Consider the following 24,295-nt stretch of genomic DNA (forward strand, 5'->3'; position numbering starts at 1 on the left):
CAGTATTTCTCTGCAGCTGCCTCTGGAAAATTTGTTTTGCAGAGTATCTTGAACATGCTGAGATGTTTTCGCATACTGGAGTAATCCTTCAAAATGTTAAGTACCTAACAAAGATGTTGAGCACTGTTAGCTCTCATGGGACCCGATTTTAGGACAGTGGTCATTTGCAAGATAGAGTCCTTTGCAGATAAGACAGGACAATCAAAGTGTAACTTCCAACAGCACAGGAGAGTTTCAACTGTGGGACTCACGTATAAGAAGTCAAGAGGTCCCGGTTTGAACTCCAGCCCTAGTTTCATTTCCCAATTGATCACTGAATAAGAGCAATACATGGCTGGACTCCAAGGCTCTCACAGAATTAGTGTCTCTCCCATTGGTGAGGTTTCCCTAGAGAGACCTGAAGCAGTAGCAGGCAACACACACTGACAACAAGAAATATTTGTAACTGTATGAAGACCACCAATCCAAGCTTTCTCCCACTGGCATGTTAGAAAATTAATGTATTATTGTTACAGTTTTGAGAGTAAGACAGGAAAGAACCATTTGCACGAAGAGCCGCTCCTACCTTCTCTTTGAGCTCACTCATTTCATTGATGAAACTCTCTCTCTCCTTCTCCAACTGGTAAATAATCTTCCTTTGTTTCTGAGCTTCTATCTTATAACTTTGGATTTCTGCTTCCAAGTTCTGTTTTGACTGTTCATGGAGCTTTACCAAATCTATCTGCTTCTGAGTAGCATTTGTAGCCTTGATCAAGTTCTACAGGGAACAAAAAAGAATGAGTCTTGAGCTGAAAAGGCAACACTGTCGCCACTATGACAAAACCATGCCATTGTCAAAGTGGACTATGGACTTTTCAGTGTTATTATCCCTTATCTAATTTGTTCAGTTGAAATACTTGAACCTCAAATTTGATTTAAAAAACAAAATCTCTAGCACAGCTGCTAAATAGGGCTTTTTCTGATTTGAAGTTAATACACTAGTGTCTGCATTACAAAAAAAAAATTGACAGGATTGTTTACAAGTGGATATAACTAATGACTGGAAAATTCTTACCAGCTTTAAGACATTTTAATTGCACAGCATGCCAATAGCCAGTAACATTAATAATAAAGCCAAATACTCTTCCTTCTCATGTCTTAAATAGGAAGTTCAAGCTTGAAATTAACCAAGCTTACTTTAAAATTTTGCATAAGGATTAAACAGAAAATATCAACATATCTTTACAAAATCAGTCTCCTGGTCCCACTTTAAAATTTTTTCCCTATACAAAACAAGTATTTGTTACCTGTCAAATCAAAGCCTCTGCTAGATTCAAGACACAGGACAGTGAATCTACATCAAATAAAGCATGTCAGAAATCATCTCTTAGCATTGAATTTAGAAGACAACACTTCAGGAATGCCCATAAACATGAGATGCTATACTGCAGTACAAGAACCTTGGGCTGATGGGAAACAATCAGTATGAGAAACAGACCTAAAAGCAAGGATTAATACTCAAACAGCCTGCCAAGCTGCTACCCAGCGTATCAACATTCTGGTTTGTTCTTTTATTAGCAAAGACTTTGTTTGCCTACATTAATACTAAACTTCATAAGACACAGAGTGTCAAAGCACAGATGTAACGAAGTCTTCGGACACCAAATAATGGGTTTGCAGTTTGAACTCCCTGATAGTTCATATGTTAAAACTTAGAAATCTTCTGTGTGTTTATGGATACTAACACTATGACAGCGCACAGAAAAGAAGTAGTTTGTGCATCTGCTTAAGGAAATCTGAAAGCTTTAACTTAACGTTATGTATTCTACATTTCTGTGCTGCTGTGAATGCTTAAGCTATGGACATTTCATTCTCAGGCTGTGAGGCTTATCAATATGACCAATGCAAACTCACCTGGTTTAGCATATCCCTTTCCCTCACGAGCCCATCTGTTGTTCTCTTGTCAATCTCTGCCTGCTTCTTGGCTGTCTCGAACTCTAGAAAAAAAGAGGAAAGAGAATAAATCCTGTCTTCAAATTGTACAGCTGTTAAAAAGCAGAAACAATTTAGTGGACTTCTTTTAAAGCCTTGCCATTACATGACCAGTTCAATTAGCTGTGAATGGGTTTTACAACCCAAGGTATCAGCTGATGATGTTAATGCTTTTTTGGGTACCTAGAACAACTTAGAAGAATTCAGAAAACAGATCCACCCACCTGTTAGGCACCTACCTTTCTCCAGTCTGATTATTTCATTTTTTAGCATGCTTTTTTCATGGTCTGCATCAACTTTTTGTTCCTCTGCAGTACGCAGCTTATTCTGGAGAACATCTCTCATTTTGCTCAGCTTTGAAATTTCAAGGCGCATCTGAGCTGCTTCATCCTCTGCCTCCTACAAAATAGCAACAAGGAAAGGGGAGAGAAAGCATCCACAGAAAGAAAGAAGATGCTTTTGTATTTGGCATACACTTACTCCATGAAACTCAGGAAGAAAACATGTAGGTGCTGTGGGTCAGCTGCAGAAAGTTAACTAGCTAGTTGAACAATATTTAAAATAATTTAAACAAAGCCAGCTTGGGAAAGGAAAATAATCATCAAATCTTACACTTTAGGACTGAAGATGATCAATAAAGAACCTCCAGCTGCAAACCTCACACAGCACTACCCAATTAGTCCTGCAGATTAAACACAGGCAGCTCTATTTTCATTTTACATACTAGGCACAGTGACTGTGATGAGAAAGGTATCTGTAGTGTGGTCTGATTGCATGTCTCTAAATAGCAGGTATGTGTTATCCCCATTCTTTTATAAGCGATGGCTTTAAAGAAAAAGCAAAATCTAGAGTCTATCTCATTTGCTATACAATAGAGGAAAAAATAATCAAAATACTGCATAGCTGGTTACTGGGAAACATAACCAATAATCACAACAGGGATCAGTCTTTTTCCTTTTAAGAAGTAAGTATAACTTCTTTGTATAATTCAGTGCCACTGTTAGGTTTTACAGCCATCACAGACTACAGTGTTCCTTCCACTTACAGCCTCAGATACTGATTCTGTGAGATGGGGAATCCTGCTATCAAGTCTCCTCTGGGAGAATGGGAATCTCCTCAGTTCTTACTGACAATAACCTTCAAGAGGTTAAAGAGTACTTTGACAATTCACACTGCCCAGCACTCAGCACACTGCAGGATGGTATTGCAGGCACAGTCCCTACAAAAACTGCATCCCATATCATGACTCTTAAGGACTCTTAAGGAACTTTAGCAGCTGGCTTAACTACTAACGGGGCAGTATGTTCTGGTTTTTTGTTCCCAGAAGTCCATGTGCATGACTTTAAAAGTTCCATCAACTTTGCCTGAAATTAGGATAAGATCATAGAATCAAAATCCTCTGACACTCTGAAGTCCCAAGTGTAAGTCATATTTGTAAAGTTTTAAACAATGATGGTATTGGTAGAAGTAATGATAAAACTGGATAACCTGGAAAAGACAGCAATTTGTTTTTCAAATAGGTAAGAAAAACATCCTTTAGTTTGCCTAATAAATTACAACAGAAAAAAAGCTCCTACATTCCTCCATTAAGGATCTAAATCAGAATCATCTGTGTTGTATTAGTTGTGAACTGAGCTTTTAATCTGTCAGGGGTTAGTTTCTATCAGACTAACAGCATCTATTGGCAAACAAGCTTTTTATTTAGGTGAATTAGTTATACTCGATAAAACTCAAGAAGATAATTATTTTCTACCTGAATTTTCTAATGTTTAGTGTTTTAACCCCAATGCTGACACAAAATGCAAGATATGGTAACTGGCATAATAGCATCCAACACCTATACATTACATTTTGTCACAAGGGCTCTCAAAGTACCCTAAAAAGAATATGCAGGAATCCTTTAATTCTTCCTCAACTGAAACTCACCTGCTTCTTAGTAAAATGACTCTTAAATAATGTGAAGTCAGGCAAAAAAAACATTTAATCTGAAAGTAAACACCATCTTGGTTACTTATATTTAACTTTCTCAACCGATACTTGGGGGGGGGGAAGAAATTTTAGTGTTGAAAGCAATTGCCTTTGGTGGAACTATCCAGGACACCACTGTTAAAATTTGTTACCATTTTCCAGTGGATTTTGGCAAAATTCAAATTACGTTAATCATTGTAAAAAAGTCCTTGCTCTTATTTGAAGATCCCAGGACTGAAAAAAGAGCCCTTGTTTGTGACCACCTTTACAAAGAGAGTGCGTTGAGCATTTTAGTTCATGTGTTTTATGAAACAGCTCCTCCAAGACAACAGGTACTACATTGTCAGGTGAGAGAGTTGGACACTACCATGACCATGATACTGCCATAGAAAGAATGGCATCCAGCATCAGCCAGATCTATTCCTAAAAACTACTCAAGTTTCCTCCAAAACTACCCATGGGGAACTATCCTGACAAGAACTGAAGTCATCCCTGTCCCAGGTGGTAAGATGTCATTGGAATGATACAGCTGGTAGGATGCACCTTCTGGAACTTACTTTCAGTTGTGCTGTCTTCTGACCGATGTCCTTCAGCACATCGTCAATCATCGCACTCTGCTGCTCGCTCTCTTGTTTGAGCTTTTGATTTTTCATCTTCAGTTGCTCAAGTTCCTTACCAGCATTTTCATTCAAGATCTGTTAAAGAATAATCCTATTAATTCTTTTAAATCTCATTACAATATCTACATATTCATGAAGACAGAACCTTCCTGCTACCCAAGAGATAAAAGCTGCTTCAGATTGTTGTCTGCTTAAAAACCACTCTTCATTGCTGATGAAATTACTAATGTTAAATATGTAATATTTCTCCATGTCATAATGACATGAAGAAATCGTAATTTCTAATGAATAACACATCCAGTGTCTTTTTTTTTCTGGAAGCTTAGCAGGTCTCTATTGCAGGTGGTAGATAGGCATTTTACTTCTTGTTAGGCATTTAGCAACCATCACATACTACAACTTGCTACAAACAATTACTGAAAATGAGTATGAGATTCAAATTACTTCAATCAGCAGAGGGCAGGGGAGCTCTGGTTTATGAGCAAGCATCTTACATTAATGTGCTGATAACATTTCTCTGGGTACATGGTTTGCTGAGACCAGGACAAAGCAATTTCCTCTTTAAATTGTCTTCAGTCAAACGTCTGGAATAGTGGTTTTGTGGTTTCTATACAGAACATATATTTCAATACTGGAGCCAGCAGCCTTATCTTCTGCTTGATGGAACTTTCCTTGCAGTTTTACAGATATAAATGAGGAAAAAACAACCATCATATTTTTCACTCCTGATGAAGTCAATATATATTACACTCTTAAAAAGCATTAAAGGAAGAGAAGTAGAATCTAGTGTATAAACAAGGAATACTCCTTCTTGTATTGCAAATGTCAGGATAACACTGTTTCAGGCAATCCTTTATTGAGACTTGGACAGGGGTGGGATAAAGCTTACAGCAGCTGTATCAAACCATTTTCAATGCCATGCAAGAAAGGATATTTTATTAGAAATTTTGAATAAGAGTAAGAATAATAAGAGCAGGCATCACAAACAACTACAATTCAGTCGAGACAATAACCTGATGAAATTGCACTAGCTGTGTCACCTTTTGCAGATCTCTACCCTGACCCTTGCAGAGTTGGATAGCCTGTGTTTTGGACAGACTTCTAGCAAAAGACTATGCAGGGCCTTCACAGACACCTTCAAGCCAGCACAGGTAAGAAAGACAATGCAGAAGTCTGGTTAATTAGCCCACACACAGCATTTTATGTGAACTCTTGGTTTCCAGGACAGTTTGGATAATTGAATGCCCCTAAAATCTACACTTTGAAAGGCTTAAAGAGACTATAAAAAGAAGAAAGAATGGAACAGAACCAGGAATTGTATATACAATGTGATTGCCCTGGCAGATGATGGAGCTGCCCTCAAAAGCTGCATCAAATCAGTGATATTCACAGAAATAATCAAGTCTTCTCTGTATCTCTTTATGTTAAGTATTTTATTAAGATTTCGTGTTGACTAAAAATTGGCACAGACCTCTGCCTTCACAATTTCAGGGACCAAAAGGAAAGAAAAAGCCATAAAAGTCATAAATTTACAAGATACACGCAACTCACAAGGAAGTTTCCCTTGAGCTAGGATTGGTTTACAGTGATGAGATCTCCCCTGCCATTTACTGAAATTGCTTCTGTGAGAGTTTCTCGAAGTCAGGGGAAATGGACTGAAAACCTGAAAATTCACACACTTGCAGAACACTATGTTAGGACACCTCCAGATAAAGTTTTTAGAAACAGAATGAGGAAAATCAATCAAAAAGGTTTATGAAGACAGTTCCTTGCCCTTTCACAGGCTTGAGAGGCAGATAAAAACTAATGTGAAAAAGAAGAAAGAAAGGGATGGAGGTAAAATAATTTTACCAATGCCACTAGACACAATGAATAGCAAAACTGACAATATAGTCAGAAGTCCAACCTGGCAGTCTCCTGCTCCTATAGATCATCCATGCTCTTCACAGACTATGTCTCACTTGCTGTGATTTTTCAAGATGAACAGTATCATTGCAATCCACTACTGATGTCCGTGAGAAATCTATTTGAAATCTGTCAGCAAGCTTTACATACCTATTTATTAGTAAATTAATATTTCTATAAAAATAAATGTTTATTAAAATTTAATAACTTAAAATAATCTCCCTCCCTCTCCCCTCAGGAAAATCCATTTTCTTCTTAATTACACATTTTACTCTAATCTTAGTCCTGATGAATACAGTGTGCCATGTACCCTACCTGCTGTTCTCTAAGATTATTTTCCATTTTCAGTTGTTCCTCTTTGTTGTTCTCTATTTGTTGCTGTAACTTCTGGATCTCAGCTTGCTTGTTATCCATTTCAGCTAGAAGATTTTTCAGCTCAGTCTCCATTTTTTCCTTCTTCCGTACCTCTCGTAATTCCTCGTTTTGACGCAGCTGGATGTCTTGCTGAAGCTATAATAATAGAAAAGAAAACAGTTTTAAATTCTGCTGCCCTTTACTCAGGAAAACAAGTCCTCTCACCGCTCTGACTATGCTTGATTTTAAAAACAAGAGCTTCTATATTACTGTAACCACCACTACATGCCAGATCTTCTCAGAAGTAATTATGTTTTCTAACGGTTGAACAAAAAGTTCTGCATGAGGGACCCCATTTATTGATGACAAAAATTTCTTAAGCACCAGTCAGTTCACCCACACAGAAGGGTCTGATACAGTTCAAACATAAAAGCATTCCTCTGGAGATGCAGTGGCACAAATGTCTTTACTGTTTTAAGTTACTTGCAAAGTGGTACTTTCCGAATGCAGCATTAAAATTAATTGGGGCTTGATGTTGTATTGCAAGGATTTTTATTTTATTTTTCTCTCTGACTAGCAGAAACACTTATTACACTGATATTAAAGGAAAGAGAGAGATGTCAGACCAGTGTTCATTTCCACAACTGGTCTCAATCTTTCTGCTATCAAAGCTCCTATATGGGAACTCTGAAAGGGGAAAATTTTCTCATATTTAGTAGACTTTCTTGTGACTCTGCTCTCTCCCTCCACAAAAATTTGATGGAGCAGAATCAGCAGAGAGGAGACACAGGGGGCTGATCCATATGGAAATATTCAGCTCAGCCAGGGACCAGCAACTGAAAGATGTTCTTTGCTTAAGGATTCCTCCCCCTCTGAGCCCACTGATGAGAAGTTGCCAGAACTGACAGGGTCTTCAACAGGATCTTCAAAGAGACATTGTCATTTAAGCAGTCTGAAGGGGAGAATAATTTCATACCGGGAGAATGGGAGGTGATTACAAATGCTGTAACAATTTTGTAAATTTAAGGGTTGATGAAGTGAGTATCAGAAGATTAAGGCTGCCAATAGTCAACAAGTTTTGTTGACAAGTCTTTTCTCCCATGCCCACAATGCTGTCAGAAAAACAAAGATTTTCTCTTCTAGTACACTCCCAGTCATCTACTTTAGAAATAGAAACAATTTCTGTGCATGAAACCTAGACTGATCATTACTTTCCTATTTGTAATTACTAAAAAACTGAAAGCCAAATGCTCCTTCTAACATTTCTCTGTTCTTGTTTAAGCATGATTTTCTACTCTTCCCTTCTCCTGATGTCTGGCTGCAGGCCCTATTTATATTCTGCTTTAAATTGTTTCATTGCTCATTATTACACATATATTTGATGTATCAGATGAGAGTTCTGTATCCCATCTTCCATCCTTTTCTACTTTCCATTCAGTGGCTATTCCACTAATGCTCAGCCTTCTCTATCTCTAGCTGCTCTATACTTTTAAAGGAAGCCATACGTATTGATCACAAAGAACAACTGTCTACTCAGATGTTCAGAAAAATAGAAAGCCTAACTTAATGTAAAGCTGAGATGGAGTATGACTGCTCTCTACAGACATTTTTGTGGTGAAAAATTTAAGCTGAGAAACAGTAATCCAGAATCAGTGTGAAGAAGAAAGTAGGAGGTCCCTAACTATAAAAAAAGTGAGGATCTGAAAAAGCTTCCCATAAAGGAGAGAAAATAACTTCATTATTTTTAAAGTCAGATTTTGATACGTTCTTAAGAATGATGGTATTTCATCATATGGCAACCACTGCCAACAGCAAGGGACCAAGAATCTCCATTCCAGGTCTATGTTCTAAGTGTCTCTTTCGAGGCGTAAGGATTTACAATACAGAAGACATCCCATCTCTTCAGTATGAAAGATGATTATGATTCACAAAAAGCAACCTTGGCCTCATTGGGGTATTGGGAAGTTATGGAAGCAGCTGGTACGTGACAATACACTTTGCAAAGTACATAGCCTAGAACTACAGAAAAATATGAAAGTCATTCACAGCAGAATCCTTTCACAGCACTCCTGAAAATGTTTGAGTTGTGAAAGAACAGGTAGTAGTCTACTAGTCACTGGAGATCAATTGCAAGTGTGGAGAAAGGAAAAAGCCAAAAATCACCATCTGGTGATCAGTACAGACCTGCAAAATGGATTCTTCTGCCTCATTTTTTGCCCTCTCTGTTTCCTGCTGCTGCTCTGTGATTTCAGCGAGACTTTGACGTAACGTCACAACTTCTGACAACAGTTGGTCTCGCTCCTCTGTTACCTCTTCTTGAAATCTTAGCAAATCCTCAACGCTGGAAGCAAGGAAATAATAGTCAAGCAGTGTCACAGGCCATTGCTGTTCTACCTCCTATCCCAGAGCAAGACTTTTGTGAGAAAGAGGAGTTTAAATTTTTTTTTTCATTTTAAACTCCTCTGTATTAAGACTGATGGTCAACTGAATTATATGCTCTATCTACTGTGATCAGAATCACCACAAACCAAGTCAAAACTCTTTCTTGTTGTATCACATCCTCATGGGTCTGAATAAATCCTCCATTTCCCAGAAAGGTAACAGGGAACAAAATTCCTTCTTCTATGCCCCCTGCAAAATTAGTCAGGGCCCAAAAATGTTACAAGGTTGTAACCAGTCTCTCTGCACCTCACCTGACTGGACACCTAACTAGGTTATGTCTTACAGTCACATAATGTAAAAATAAAACTGACTCTCTGTTTTGACAGATTTACAATACGAAAGGAAGTCCAAGCTGTGGGTACAAGCTCAATCTTAAAAAGCAGCCTTATTGTTCTAAAAGATTATAGGGTTTTCAAGGCTGAAATTGCAAAGGAGTTACTTAGTCTCATGGCCTGGACAGGGTATTTAACCACAGAACTGGAGGGAGAATAAATTGTAAGCTGGCTGGTCTCAGCAGCCTGGGCATAACTGGAAACATGAGTGAGGTGTTGGCAAAGTAACAGCTCCTGGCTCTTGCAGGAAAATGCAAAAATCAGCAAGAGAGAGAAGACTTTAAGGAGAGTTATACCAGGGAGAAGGTGAATGACAAAGCTTTTAGATCCAAGGAAACCTGTTAAACAGGTCCAGAACGTTTCAGGGACAAAAGGCAAAGGAGTGGATTTCTCATGGACCCAGGAGGTTTATGTGCTGCCACATTCCTTGGAGGGGGAAGTGTCTGAGCATGCTGAAGACCTCTTGTTTTTGCAGCCTGGATACACAGAGCATGCAGGGATGAGCATGCCCCAAACATATCCTGCATGTATATTATAAATAAATAACTTAAACAGAGTGAAAATTTCAAGCCATAACCAGGAGAGCTAACCATCAGCAATTTCAGTAGAAAGTGCATAGCTCACAGGATCAACACACTTAATCCCATCTTTGAGTTTAACTTAATGTTACAGCATACGCAGTCTCTGAGGACCTTGGTTGATTCCACCAACAGTAGATTCTGGAAAGCTTCTGAGCAGCTCCAGAGGATGATTATTATGTGCACAATGTACTGGCTTAGAGGCTCCATCTCAGACTAGGTCCCTCTATGCATGTTTGGTTAAAAAAAAAACCAACATCATCTAGAAAGTGCATAAATATAAAATACAAACAAGAACACAGACAGTGTTAATGCCTTATAACAAAGCTAGGAACCAAAGAGAAATCAAGCCTCCTGCCTTCTTGATTTATCTACTTGACCTTGCTGCTGTGAAATGCAAAAATGTTGACAGGATCCTATTCTCAAAGTATGCTGAAGTGTTTGTCAGATAAAACAATATGACACACACAGAGAAAGTGCATAGTATTCATTTTATTTGATCTCTCAGCTTAATCCAATACTGAATGAACTCGCTCAGAGCCTGATTCTGTACTTGCTCACTGCATAAACACACAAACAAATACATGTGTATTCATGAGAAAAGGCAGAAAAGATCTGTTTTCCACTGTGTCTACATGGTTAAACAAGGTATAGAATGATAGAAAATCAGAAGGGCTTTCCCTCTCCCTGAGAAAAACTTACTTGTATTCCTGTCCAGCTCTTTCCTTCATTAAATTATTTAGGCGTAAAATTTCCTTTTTCAGTGAATTAATCATTTCCTTAGTTTTCTGTTCCCTTTCATGGGCTTTATCCACCATTTTCCAGGCCTTTTCAAGCTCCTAGGAACAAAATGGAAAACAATTACAAAAATGAAATTGTGTTTAAAAATAACCACAAATTAGAAATTAATTGCCTTGCATTTTGGTTAGTTGAGAAAACAGATTTTTGTGCCTTTTCATGCTTAGGTTCACAACAGTTCCCTTTTTTTTTGGCTGAGGGTATAGCAAACATTTTGAGTTGTTCAGACTATGTCAATTTACACCAGAAAAGCTCTAATACATTTTCTTTAACACATAGATCTGAACATTCTCAAATCTCACTCTGAAGCTTTGATCACATGAGTACCACTAATATCTAAAATTTTACTGACAATTCAGTGTCCACAAAGGACACCTACTTAAATAGCTCATGTCCATAAAATTCTTATCAGTTGTTAGGACAATGAACACCCAGCTTGATTTGGATGAGAAAAAGATGTTACTCAACTTTTCTGCCTCTTTGTTAATTTTCATCTTTGAGGACTTAGTGTAATTTGACTTTAACTACTTATTTAGACAAGACACAATTCTTATGCCAAATTTTAGCACATGGAGCTACTCGAATGACAGATTTGTGTGCCTCTCACAAGCCTAGGGTTTGACACCCACAAACAGGATAGGGGAGGAGGGTTCACTTGATTTTTTAACTTCCTCTGCATCTCTCTCCCTTGAATCAGATCCTTATGAATCAAACAAAAGGCTTATTCCTTGCTAGGTTCAAATGAAGCTCCTACCACTTCTGGAATCCTGTGCTAAAAAAAACGCATAAATTCAGCAAGTGACTGGACTGGAAGAAAAGTTCCTGAAGACTCTAAATAATGAAGATACTACTTTTACACTTTTACACTATAAGTTCCTGAGCTTCAAATCACAGCATGATGCTCTTTTCACAGCTGGCTCCTAGCAAGAGTTCTGGACTTGATGGACTTGTACAGATTTGGACCCCAAGTGTGGCTGTGCAGTTCTACATTAGCTCTACGATCTCCCCAAGGAAAGCCAAATAGAAGCATCATTCTATCAGGCCGTAATATCCCTTTCAACCCCTGCTTGCATCATATGAAATTGGGGCAGGAAAAAATACCTTAAAAACCATCTCCTCAATGAAGAAAATAAAATAATTTAATTTCTACCAAATTGTTTACAGAAGTTCCTTATTGTAATTGACATTTCTGTTTCTGAAAAAAAACAACCCTATTTAACATTAAACTCTAAATTATGACATCTATGTTATGGTATATTGTTAATATACTTATTGAACCTTTAAAAATCAAATATGTGTAATATTTAGCTGTTTACTGCCTAAATTAAAAATTCAAACTATAGAACTAGCAGAAGTAACAGGCTACCAGATTTTGCTGAAAAGATAACACAAAGTATAACATCTGTAGCCTCTTCAAACTGCAAAGGGAATGCATTTCCATCTTATTTATTCAACTAGCTCAGCATATCCAAATCTGAGAAACCATCTGGAACTTAAAGATCAGGAATTTTTGCTCTTCCTTTTTTTTCCCCTCATACTAATAAAGAGTTAAACAATGGGCTTTCCTTGCTCAGAAATTCTGAAAATTACAGTCAATTAAACTCACTACCTACAAACAGTATTTTCATTACTTAATAAATTACTTAGTCCAAAATTTAGCTTGAAAAATGTGCTTTTTCACTCATGTATCAAGCATATTTAAACAGTTTTATATATTCAAGTAAATTTTTATGTCATACATTTTGACTAATTTTTATTCAATGCAGCAATGATCATACATAAAGTATTAAGTATCATCTAGTAAATTATAAGTTTTTCATTCATTAATATCTTGCACAAAAATGCTCAATTCTGAAATTTAAATAAATGCATGTTAGGCTGAAGTAATGGCATGAAGACACAGTGTATCACGTTGATGAGCAGAAAAGCATAAAATAAAACTGTAAATAAACATGCTTCAGATTTGTCAACCAGTAAGGCAACCACCCTTTCTCTGGAAAAATGCAAATTGAAAATAAGATTAAAGCTGATTACTTAAATCAGAGCTTCCTGCTGGCTGATGAGACTGTGATTAAAATTGGTGAATTAAATCATTACGATTGGAGTTTTGGGGAATAGAACTGGGGAATAAATTCAATACAGTCTCTGAAAGGTTTTAGTGGCTCCAGTGAGTGTTTTGTTCTGATGAGTATTTGCAGTATTGATCACCTGAAGTCAATGGGGCCATTAACATAAGCACTGATTTCAGGTTACCCTAAGCTGTGCTTTTTGAACTTTATCTTTGGTATGTAAAAACCATTGTATTGAATTTGTATTGATAATACCAATTTTTATCAATAAAGTTGGGAGACACGGGTGATGGCCACGTTAATATGCAAAATCTAAATAAGAATTTGCTACAGACTTCAGCATCACCAAAACTGGGCTTCATTGTAGTTGCTTCTTGGTTGTGTCTTCTACTCTAAGAGTGGATCAATAGATCCTTTATTTTCAGAAGTAAAAAGCAGCAAAATTTTGATGATGGAAGCCTTCAGAGAAGAAATATTCACATTGTTATTCAGTGTGAAAGACTGCAGTATGTCAGCAACACAGGGTAATTGCAGTACAAGATAGGTAGGTACTCCATGGCAGTCTGTTGCATAATTAAAGGAAGTACACTGGATGTTTGCTGTTAGAATCATTCAAAAATTTTTGGAGAAGTACTCAATTCTGAAACTTGTGAAGCAGAACTTATGAAGCGTGACTGCTTTACTTTACTTTCATTAAATACCCCAAAAGATCACATCAGTTTCACTGCTCAGAAACTGAGAATTAATGAAACGCTTTCTTATTATATTGGATTGATACGCCTGGAAATTGAAAATTTGGTAATTTCAAGCAGGGCAGTACAAGCTCCTATAAATTCCCCTTCAAGCGTTCTTCCAGTGCAGACTCATGGATCAGTGTCCCAACCCATGAAAAACAGAACTGTATTCCCTTCACATTAGCTTGGCCCTTTGCTCCTTTGATACGACTGTAAACAGCAGATTGTTATGCCCAGTTTATTAAAACTACAAACCAGATCCTTTAACAGCCACCTGACAGGTAACAGCTACTGATTGTCACTGACCCACGTCCTGCCAGCCACTGATCTATGTGGTTAACCCCTACCCCATACAAACCCTTCTGATTACAAACAGGCTTCACATGGAGAAAAATTTGCTTCCACAACTTTTATTTCTTACCCTAATGACCCATCGAGTCACCAAGACCTAGGGCCTTAATTTGGAGGAAGTATATCATTTTTACAGGAACAGCCCCACCAGGATTCTTTTATTGTTCATAAATAATTAAACTGTGGGACAGATTGCTTGATTTAGCACTGAAGAATATCATCTTGGCTACTTTAGCACTTGAACTTCCTTCAACACTTAGCTTGGACACACAAGAAACACATTTTTTAAATGTTAACAAAATTGTAGTGAAATACTACAGATCTAATAGAACTTCCCTTCAGAAAGAAGAACAATATGGAATATAAAGGGCTTACCAAGCAAAACCTCAGACAAGAATGAACATTTTAAACAATATCCAAATAATTCCTGAACCTTTTTAAGAGAAAGACTAATTCTCATAACCAAACTGAAAAAGTATCAGCTGTATACTTGGCTCACAGCAACCACAAGAAATGAAATGTCACGTTGTGCATTGCACATCATTTCTAACAGGATCATATTGTCAAGCAGCTTTTTCACTAGAAAATCACTTAATGGGTTCAATAGTAGGCGGTATGGTTAAGTCATACCCTGCCTGAGCTTCAAATTAGCTGCTGAAATTGGAAAGGCTCTTATTTTCCCAACATTTCCACTCTTCAGTTTTATGACATTCCTAAGACAGTGTCTCCTCAGTTTGGGAACATCTTGAAGGATCACCTCTCCTACTGTTCACACACAGAGTATTGCCATGTAACAGCAAAAAGGAAATTGTAAGGATCATTGTGGCTCCTGACATTCATCTACCAGGTTTCGATTAGCAGCAGTGAAAATCAACAAGATTTTCTACGCTTTTCCTCCTCCTTGAGGAGGCTTTGGGCAGTACCACGGGTTTGCAAACCGCAGCCATAGGATGACAGTGCTGCTATTTATATTTACTCTGAATGTATTTTCTTCATAATTCTAAGGACAAGAAACTTCATTTCAAAGAACTTCTATTTTTGTAGTGCTCAAAAATCACTCTGGATTGCTACACTGACTTTATTTTACTGGAACAAAACACTTTATTGTAAGGCATGGAGGTTTCTCAGCTAAGTGCTAAATTAAAGCCTATCTAGCTATCACAAAGCTAAGTTTTTAAACCATGAGAATGAAAAAAGTTCCAAATACAGTCTTATGATCACTTGGCAGCTTTAGGTTTCTGACAGTCAAAATTCACTGAAAGCCTAAAATCATCAACTGTTTTTAGTGAGCCAAGCACTTTGATTTGACAGAGTTCAAATCAATAATACTAAGCAACACATCAGAGTAAATTGGTGAAATCACACTGAAATTATATATAGGATTCCTTTTCAAAGACACCGTGAAACATTTATTTTTATAAGTTATCACTTCCCTGGCCTACAATCCCTATTTCCACAAAAAGTAGATTTTTTATGTTCTGGCAACAGTAAACATCCAAGCAGCCCTGCAAAAGTATTAATGAATAAAAAAATGTACATTAAGCTGAAAATGTGCCGTTTTACAGAGAGAAAGCTTAAACAAAAACTGTTAGTGAGTACTTGAAAGCTGATGGAGTTGATCTAGTGCAAATAAAACACAGAATTTGACTGAAACCTGTAAAAATACAAGGCTGAGCAAACAAAGCAAAGCAGAGGTCAAACAAGTGGAGATGCCAGCTCTATGCTTCGTCCTCCAGCTAATTCTCTACATAAAATCAAGTGTTCTTGTAGGTGCTTCTCTTATTACCATGTTTTTCATTAACAATTTCGGCTCATACTTCACTCTATTCAAAACTTTACCGACTTCAATGATGATATAGTTTCCCCGTCATCTTTAGTGAGTTTTGTGAGCACAGCTACTTTAGATGACTTCTCTACAAGCTCAGCACTCAGCTTCCTGCATTTCTCCATGAGATGCTTTTCATTTTCACGAGACTTCTTCATAATAGCAAGGAGCTTCTCATATTCGACACGGAATTTTTCCAGAGCTTCATCTCTATTCAGTATACTGATGAATTCTTGGGAGTCTTTTTCCAGTGCTTCAAATGCACTTTCTTCTAGATATAGTTTGTCAGACTTTTCCTGAGTGAAATAATCAACAAACAGGAGGAATTCAGCATCTCACTTATGACCCAAGAATACAAAGAAGTAATAAACTGAGTGTATAACAGCTACTAAAAAATCATGAAAAAAATTCTTTAATAACAGTTCTTTTGCTAGCAGATAATATGCATGTTGTAGGCTATTTTTCAAACACATCTCCCCCAATTTTACGGAAATAACTTGTGCTTTACCAGCCAGAGTTCTTGTAATTGAGTCCCACAACTGCTTTAAAGATAAGTCTATAAAATACCGTCACTGTGAAAACATTTGAATAATGCATCAACTACTGAGGAAACCCAGTATCTTAGCCCCAATTCTACCCAGTTCTCTACCCTCTAAACTCTGTTTATGATTTCTGTCCACATAGTGCCAAAGACTTGCAGACAAGCACATCTCAAAGCTCCAGTAATGCCAATGCAAGCCAGTCTTTCCTCTGTGGGAAATGCTACTGTTAAATCTTTCACAGAAGACATTTTTGATCTAGCTCAGTTCTGATGCCAAATCCTTGCAAATGCACCTCTGAGAGGGTCTCACTAGGATAGGGAAGCAGCAGGAAACCTCAAGGGCACCTTTAACACTACAGCCCGTGCTCCGGCCAGCATAAAAGAACAATCCCAACTGTGAGCCGAAACTTAGTGCGTCCCCGCTTCAAACCTGCTCTGAGATTCACGGGTTTCTTCTCATTTCATCCTCCTCTCCAAACCACTGAATCACAAAACAGTTTGGCCTGGAAGGGGCCGTAAAGATCATCTCAGTCCAACTCCCTGCCATGGACCTTCCACTACACCAGGTTGCTCAGAGCTCCATCCAACCTGGCCTTGAACACTTCCAGGGATGGGACATCCACAGTTTCTCTGGGCAACCTGTGTCAGTGCCTCATCACCCTCGCAGTAAAGAATTTTCTCCTAATATCCAATCTAAACCTACTCTCAGTCTGAATCCATTCCCCTCTGTCCTGTCCCCACTACACACTCTTGTGAAGTCCTTCTCCAGCTCTCTTGTAGGCTCCCTTCAAGTACTTCAGTCTTGATCTTGTTCGTGTTTCTGATTGTAAATAGAGTTGAAAGACGAGCAGTTACGAGGGGGGAGGCAGGGCGGGAACCACACCCACGATCTTAAACGTAGCAGCTGCTCCTAAAAGTGAAGAGGCACTGCTGCTTGCGTACAAGTAGCCTAATTGCTCCTACTTTCAAAGCAGGACATAACTGAGCTCTGCTCACACAGGTGGCACATAAACATGGTATATGGCTACAGATGATACACAGATGATGTTGTTGGTCTTATCTTGAGGCGCAGCCTTCGGCCTGTCCAGGGGACAGGAAGGGCAGGGAGGGACAGGTTACAGGTTACCTCAGCCATGCTGCTGTGGGGTGGGGGCGGCAGGTCGGTGTCAGTGCCGGTGCCGATGGCGGTGCTGGGGCCGTGGCGGTGGCGGTGGCGGTGCCGGGGGCAGGGGCGGTGCCGGGGCAGGGGAGGGGGCGGCCCGGGCCCGGGCCCGCGGCGGTGCCGAGGCCGCTGCTCGCAGCCGACGCCGCTGTGGTATCGTAGCAACGGCGGCGGCTGCAGGCGGGGCCGCCGTGAGCCCAGAGCCCAGCGGCTGCCTCGGGAGGCTCGCGGCGAGCGCGTACATGGCCGTGGTCCCCTCGCTGCCGAAGGGTGACTTGTCTTCTAAAAACTGTGTGTCTGTCTTGCTGCTGAAGTTCGGCCGTCGGGGGTTTTAACCAAGGACACCGAGGACTGTTTCCCCTGTGACCCAGAAGGCTCCCTGAGCAGAGCAGCTGAGGGCGGCCGGCAGGGTGGGCCAGCTCGATCACAGAATTGTTAGGGTTGGACGGACCTCTGGTGATCATCCAGTCCAACCGCCCTGCCGAGGCAGGGTCACCTGGAGCAGGTGACACAGAATGTGTCCAGGTGGGTTTTGAATGTCTCCACAGAGGCCAGACTCACGACCTCCCAGGGCAGCCTCTTCCAGTGCTTTGCCACCCTCTATGGAAAAAATTTCTTCCTCATGTTGAAGTGAACGTCTTGTGGTTTAGTTTATTGCCATTGCTCCTCATCCTGTCACTGGGCACCACTGAAAAGAGCCTCGCACCATCCTCTCAACACCTGCCTTTGAGACATTTATATGCCTTGATGAGATCTCCTCTCAGTCTTCTCCAGACTGAACAGGCCCAGCTCCTGCAATCTCTCATCATACAAGAGATGCTCCAGACCCATCACCATCTTCGTGGCCTCTGCTGGACCCTTTCCAGTAGCTTCTTGTGTTTCTTTACTGAGTCCACTCAAGGCACAGTCCTGTGGAAGACAGGAAGACAGTTAACAGGGATTTGTGCAGTTTGAGGGCATAAATCATAGAACCACGGAATACATTGGGTTGGAAGGGACCTTAAAGATCATCTCATTCCAACCCCCTGCCATGGGCAGGGACACCTTCCACTAGACCAGGTTCTCAGAGCTCCATCCAGCCTGGGATGGAACATTTCCAGGGATGAGGCATCCACAGATTGTCTGGGCAACCTGTGCCAGTGCCTCACCACTCTCACAGTAAAGAATTTCTTTCTAACATCTGATCTAAACCTACCGTCCTTCAGCTTAAGGCCATTTCCCCTTGTCATGTCACTACATGCCAAATGGCATTTGGATCCTGACTTCTGCCATGTCATTGTACTCAACTATTCACAGTAGCCTGTCCATGGATTTTGGATACAAAAATGCTGCTAGCAAGGATTTTCTTGCTATTTTCTAAGTCCGTGAGAGACTTCTCTCTTTCACAGAGATAGTAGCAGAGTTCTGTAAGCAATGAAACACCTGCAACCTTGAAAAGTCTTGTTTATAGTACAGTAGAAAAATATTTTGACAATGGATGTTTTAGGATTTTAGCCAATCACCCCAAGGGGTGACTGATACTTTGTCCAATTAGACTGTGAAGAAAAAAGTCTATAGAAGAGTTTGTAAGATAATTAAAGAGATCAATCTTGCTGCACAGTTCCTGCCTGCTGGATCTTCTCTCCTCCTCCCTACGGCTGCAGGACATGGTAATATACCCTAGGGCATTTTTAATAGTGGATGGTTTGGCACAATCCATGGTGCAGGAAAAGGGAAGGCAGGACAGCAGCTGCGCTTCAGAGTTGTGCTCAAGAATCAGCTGCTGCTGTTCACTCCCAGCTAAGCCCTGAAATGGTGGGGTTTATCTCTCTTATCTAGGTGCACACAATTGTTCCATCTGATAGCTTTTCAGGGCAGGGAGTGTACTGTACCATGTATACACTCCCTAGCAGCATGGATGTTGGTTACCACCTTAGAGTACCACTTGAAACAAATAATGATGATGGAAAACTTTTTCTCTTGCTGGTTTAATGAAGCCTGAATTGTAGCAGTTCATTTTACTGATAACGTGGCAAAATAGGCAGTTTCAAATAGATGCTTTCAAATGCTCTGATTTTACCATTAGAACGGGAGAATAATAAGCATTTTATAATGTATTCTTTTTATGTATGACTTAATTTACAAAACCCTTTACACTGAAACATTCAATCATTTCAGTATAAACTTCTAATGAAAAAAATCAATAAAGTTCCTTTTCTAAGTTTTGCACTCCTCTTTTTCCTCATTTTCTTTTGTACTGATGTTTCTTACATAATAAAATTACCATGAAGATGATTATGATAAATTCCTTGATTCTAGGATTTCAGTCTCAAGAGGACCAAACTTCTAGACCTTTAAAATAAAACAACTGCACATGTAATGAAATATCAAATGGTATGATTTTAATTTTGTGAGCAAAATACTGCTGGAGGAAGGGGACATGCTCAGAATTTTAAAAAATAGTATTATATGATGAACAAAAAAAAAAACCCTTAAATTTACATCTCAAATATATAGCTTTGATTTTATTATACTGTTTCTTAAATCTTTAAAAGCAAAACAGGAGTGGAAACTCATGAAGGGAGGTAGTCACCTTTGTGCTTCAGGCACATGTTTGTGCTTGAAGGTAACAGCATAAATGTGTCCAAAAACTGTACTGATTTATTAAGACATTCCCATGAGCTTCCTGGTCTGGTTGAAAATGTCCCTGTTCACTGCACAGGGTTGGACTAGAAGACCTTTAAAGGCCCCTCCCAACCCAAACTATTCTATGATTCTACTCTTACGTTTTTCAAACTCCTGGTGACCTGTGTCCTCTGAGACCATGTAAGGGTGACTGTATAGACTGGTCTTCATGACAACTTCCATTTGAGCTAAATTCATTCAAATTCTGCAAGTTCAGCCTTGTGGTAGCTGCACCTCTAACTATAGTGCAGACAGAGTGGGGTGAGTGTTCAGAGTCCGTGATACCTCATGCAAAAGCCCATATTTTTACAAAAAAATCACAACTTAAAACATCACAACTTGTAGCAAATAAGTTCAACCAGGACACAAATCTGTGACAAGACTCATTCACGTTGAATTAATTCTGCAACAAATTATATTAAACAGCAAGCGAATGCCTCAACAGCTTCATAAACAAGGAGCTGCACTGACACTCAAGAGGACACCCAGGTTTCTGACCTTACCAAGAATTTACTTTAGCTCAGGACCAGCCACTTAAAATTCCCTGTACTTGAGATTCATCAGTGAACTGTAAATAACCACATCTGCCATCCTGCAGTGGTGCTGTGTCTGTCATGGCTATAAATGATGCACTCATGTCAGAGACAGAACCTCTGGACAAGGTGGAGCACTTCAAGTGGGATCACTGTTTGACTCTCCCTTTTAAGATGAGTGTATGTCCCCAGCTCTGCAAAAACCTTTCTGCTAGTAAGAGCAAAAAACTCCAATGGCCACAGAAGCAAAAAAAAATTACCTTAAATAAAAACAAATAAATCTCCACTAAGAGCAAGGACAAGCCAGACCTAGAAAGTTTCAGTTCATTGAAATGATTGTTATTTATTTCCCTGAATGTCTGACTTTGTTCAAGAGACACATGTACTTTATGGTAAATAAGCAGAATCACCTGTCTCACCAGCTGCATAAAAGTGAATTTTGCATCAGCGGGGTGTGTTGGTGTGCATGCAGAAAGGGTTATTAGAGAAGAAGTGTTTGCTCACTGATTTATTTGAGGTCACAACCATTGTGCAGTTATTGAAGGCATGTTTTAAACTGTAGTGGCATGAAAATGATAAGCCATTACTTTCTGAATGTAAGGATTTATGGGCAACTGCAGAGATATAAATAATAAAATAAGATCTCATCATAAGATGACCCAGGAGTATGTAAGCCATTTGGGGCAGGGACCATGACAGTACGTGTCTTCTGGAAAGTGTAAAAGGAACCTTGTGGCCTTTGGTCGGTAAGGATCGGATGAACTGATAAAGGAAAGCGCGGGGGTTGAAGTGATTCCTCCCAGTCCCGCTGCTGTCAGGAGGTGTCGGGAGGCGGCAGCACCGCACCGCGGCCGTGTCTGCTGAACCGACCCGCACCGCGCTCCAGCCCAGAGCCGGCTTACAAACATCCCATAATACACGGGGATCTAATGCTGGAGTGAACGCGTGCTCATGCATGAGCTCTACGTTTGAATTCGGGATTGCCCCGTTTACTCAGATAACATCATCAATGGAAAATTACCACTAAGGAAAGCAAAATTTATCTACCGATTTGCTAATATTAAATTATTGTTTGATATATATTACAAATGTATCACATGAGTATTACCTAATCTAACTGCAAGTCTTGTAATTTTCCCAGTGGTATGGAAATGCAGCAGAGCCTCATGGCCTCAAAGAGCTGAGATGCTTCAGGCACTGTCACTGAGCTGACATCCTGGGACGTACCCTGGAAACCAGATTGCCTTCTCAGAGTTGCACCAGTCTTGCAGTATTAAAAGGAACAAGAGCTTACTGCAAGTGCTCCTTTTTCTCCAGTGACAAGGAAATGCTATATGGTTCTCAATTACTTAATTATATAATTGATATTTTTACTATATTCTTTTTTAATGTCCTCTCTGCCTGTTGTTTTCAAACTTAATGATAGTTTTATATCAAGAACGGTTTTTCAGTTTAAATTGGATTGAGACTTTCTACTTTGTTCATAAAGATGATGCAACAGATCTCAAATAACAGTAACCTTTGATCATGTTTGGCACTAGACTTGAGCCAATGATCTCAAGAGAGGAAACATTACCATTTTCATAAGAAGTTAAATCATGGCAATGTTTCAATTAATAGAAACACCCAGATAAAGGGCTTGGTTAGTTCTGAGAAGCTAGAGCTGCCAAGTGGTCTGTGTGTAATGTACAATTACATGCTCTACATAAAAAATAAAATAGATGAGAGTTATGGAAAGTAACTAAAATTAATTCAATAATCCTGAAGCTAAGTTGAACTTGCTATTCCCCAGTATGGTTTGAAACTGCAGAACCGATTTCCATCCCAGTTTTTCCTCCCAGTTATGCAACTGGGATTACTGTGGCCTGCCATGCTTGTTAGAAAATTCCTCTCTTTTACCCTTCTCCAAGCCAAACACAGGGATTCTCCAAGACTGCTGGATGAAAGCAATGCTCTGCAGATCCCCCTCACCATCACTGCCCACTGTGGGCTCTTACCATCACCAGTGTTATGGTTTATGCTACAAATCTGGCCTTCAGCTTTAGAGAATGAGATGGGGGAACTTTTCTTCCTATATATGTGAAGGAATGGTCCGATAGAAGTCACCCTGCCTGTCCTGGTTGCCCAGCATCATTAATCACTGGAGAGGCTATAAAGGAAAGCCTACAAGGTAACATAAATACACTTGGCCCTGCAGAGCTCTTAGGTTTCTTCAATCAATTATTCCCATTACCTGCCTACCAGTTCTGACCCATGGCTGTCTTCCCAATCAGGAACATTTGGGTCTATTTAAAGATGAGCTTCAAATACATAGAGTCATTGTGAGCTCATTAGCTTTCCAACAGCCTTTTGGTTCCAGCAGCAGAATCCAGGCCCTAATATCATACTCCTCTTCCCCTCACATTGTATTCTTCAGCCTTTTTATTCTCAACCACCAAGTCTTTCCTTACATGAAAAAATTTGTCTGGCATCTTTCACTATTTGACACCTGACTCCTCTGGCAGGAAGAGGCTTTTAGAAAAAAATCTTAATACCCAGAAAAGACTGGAGAAATCACTGAGATTTAAGATGTTTATAAGGTCAGGTGTAAGGAGGTAGATGAGGACACCATATAGTGAACTGTGAGGAGGTGATCCCGTCTCCCTGCACATGTCCTTGCATGATAGCCAGGAGGTGTGGAACATCCATGGGTAGGAGTACCCCACTCCCTTCTCCCCTTGATCTGCTTCTGGTGTGCCTGTTAAAGCACTGTCCTGCTGCAGTCTCCGTCAGGCTTACACAAGGCTGGGCCCCAGCAAGGCCTGACAAGTCTAAGATTATCACTCCTGCTTTCTCTGTGTGAAGTGTTAGTGTAATCCCTCTGTGCACTCCAGGCTGGCAGTTGTCTCCTGTATTCTTCAATTTTTTTATTTACCGTTTCTAAGAGTTTACAGAACTATCGATGGTTTTGTAATGAATTAGAAATACTAGTGGAAAGAATAAGTTCTCAATCTTCTAACATGTCTGAAGGCAGCTGAGAAAGGTATCTAAAATTTGAGTCTCAGCCCAAATCTTGCTTTTGTCCTGCCCCTGCTGATGGCATCTTAAGAGTCCATTTTAGAAATAATATTATTATATCTAATTTCTGCTGCAGTAGTAGCCATGTCACAGTGCCACAGGGTAAGTCCCAGTGTGTGAAGAACTATGGTACTCCACTGCTTGCAGCTTCAGGTCCTGCACAGCATGTGAGTAAGGTTAGCGGAGCTTGGCTCATTATCAAATAAATTACTACCTTTAGCAAGATAATGATCTCAAGCCTTCTGCAGTGCAGCAATACTCAAACAATGAATCATGTCCTAGAGTTATCAGGATATGTGCTTCTAGCTTTCCCTCTTTCAGACTGCTGAGTTGCATCAAAAACACCCTAACACAAATCAAATGAATGTGTCTTGGTTTGAGTTTTCCATTT

General features: G+C 39.5%; 1 protein-coding gene across 1 annotated transcript in view; it reads right to left on the minus strand.

Moving 5' to 3' along the window:
• CFAP58 (cilia and flagella associated protein 58) overlaps positions 1-17,706 on the minus strand; it is a 55,295-nt gene extending 37,589 nt beyond the window's left edge. The window contains exons 1-9 of the mRNA XM_010409107.4: positions 17,615-17,706; positions 15,962-16,243; positions 10,873-11,009; positions 9,003-9,159; positions 6,780-6,974; positions 4,497-4,634; positions 2,211-2,370; positions 1,894-1,976; positions 566-757 (exon numbers count right to left, since the gene is read on the minus strand). Coding sequence (XP_010407409.3) covers positions 566-757; positions 1,894-1,976; positions 2,211-2,370; positions 4,497-4,634; positions 6,780-6,974; positions 9,003-9,159; positions 10,873-11,009; positions 15,962-16,243; positions 17,615-17,623 — 1,353 coding nt within the window. The 5' untranslated portion in view covers positions 17,624-17,706. The remainder of the gene's footprint in view (positions 1-565; positions 758-1,893; positions 1,977-2,210; positions 2,371-4,496; positions 4,635-6,779; positions 6,975-9,002; positions 9,160-10,872; positions 11,010-15,961; positions 16,244-17,614) is intronic.
• Positions 17,707-24,295: the final 6,589 nt, after the last annotated feature.

The sequence above is a fragment of the Corvus cornix genome, chromosome 6 (genome assembly GCF_000738735.6).
Source record: "Corvus cornix cornix isolate S_Up_H32 chromosome 6, ASM73873v5, whole genome shotgun sequence".
Taxonomy (NCBI): Eukaryota; Metazoa; Chordata; class Aves; order Passeriformes; family Corvidae; genus Corvus; species Corvus cornix.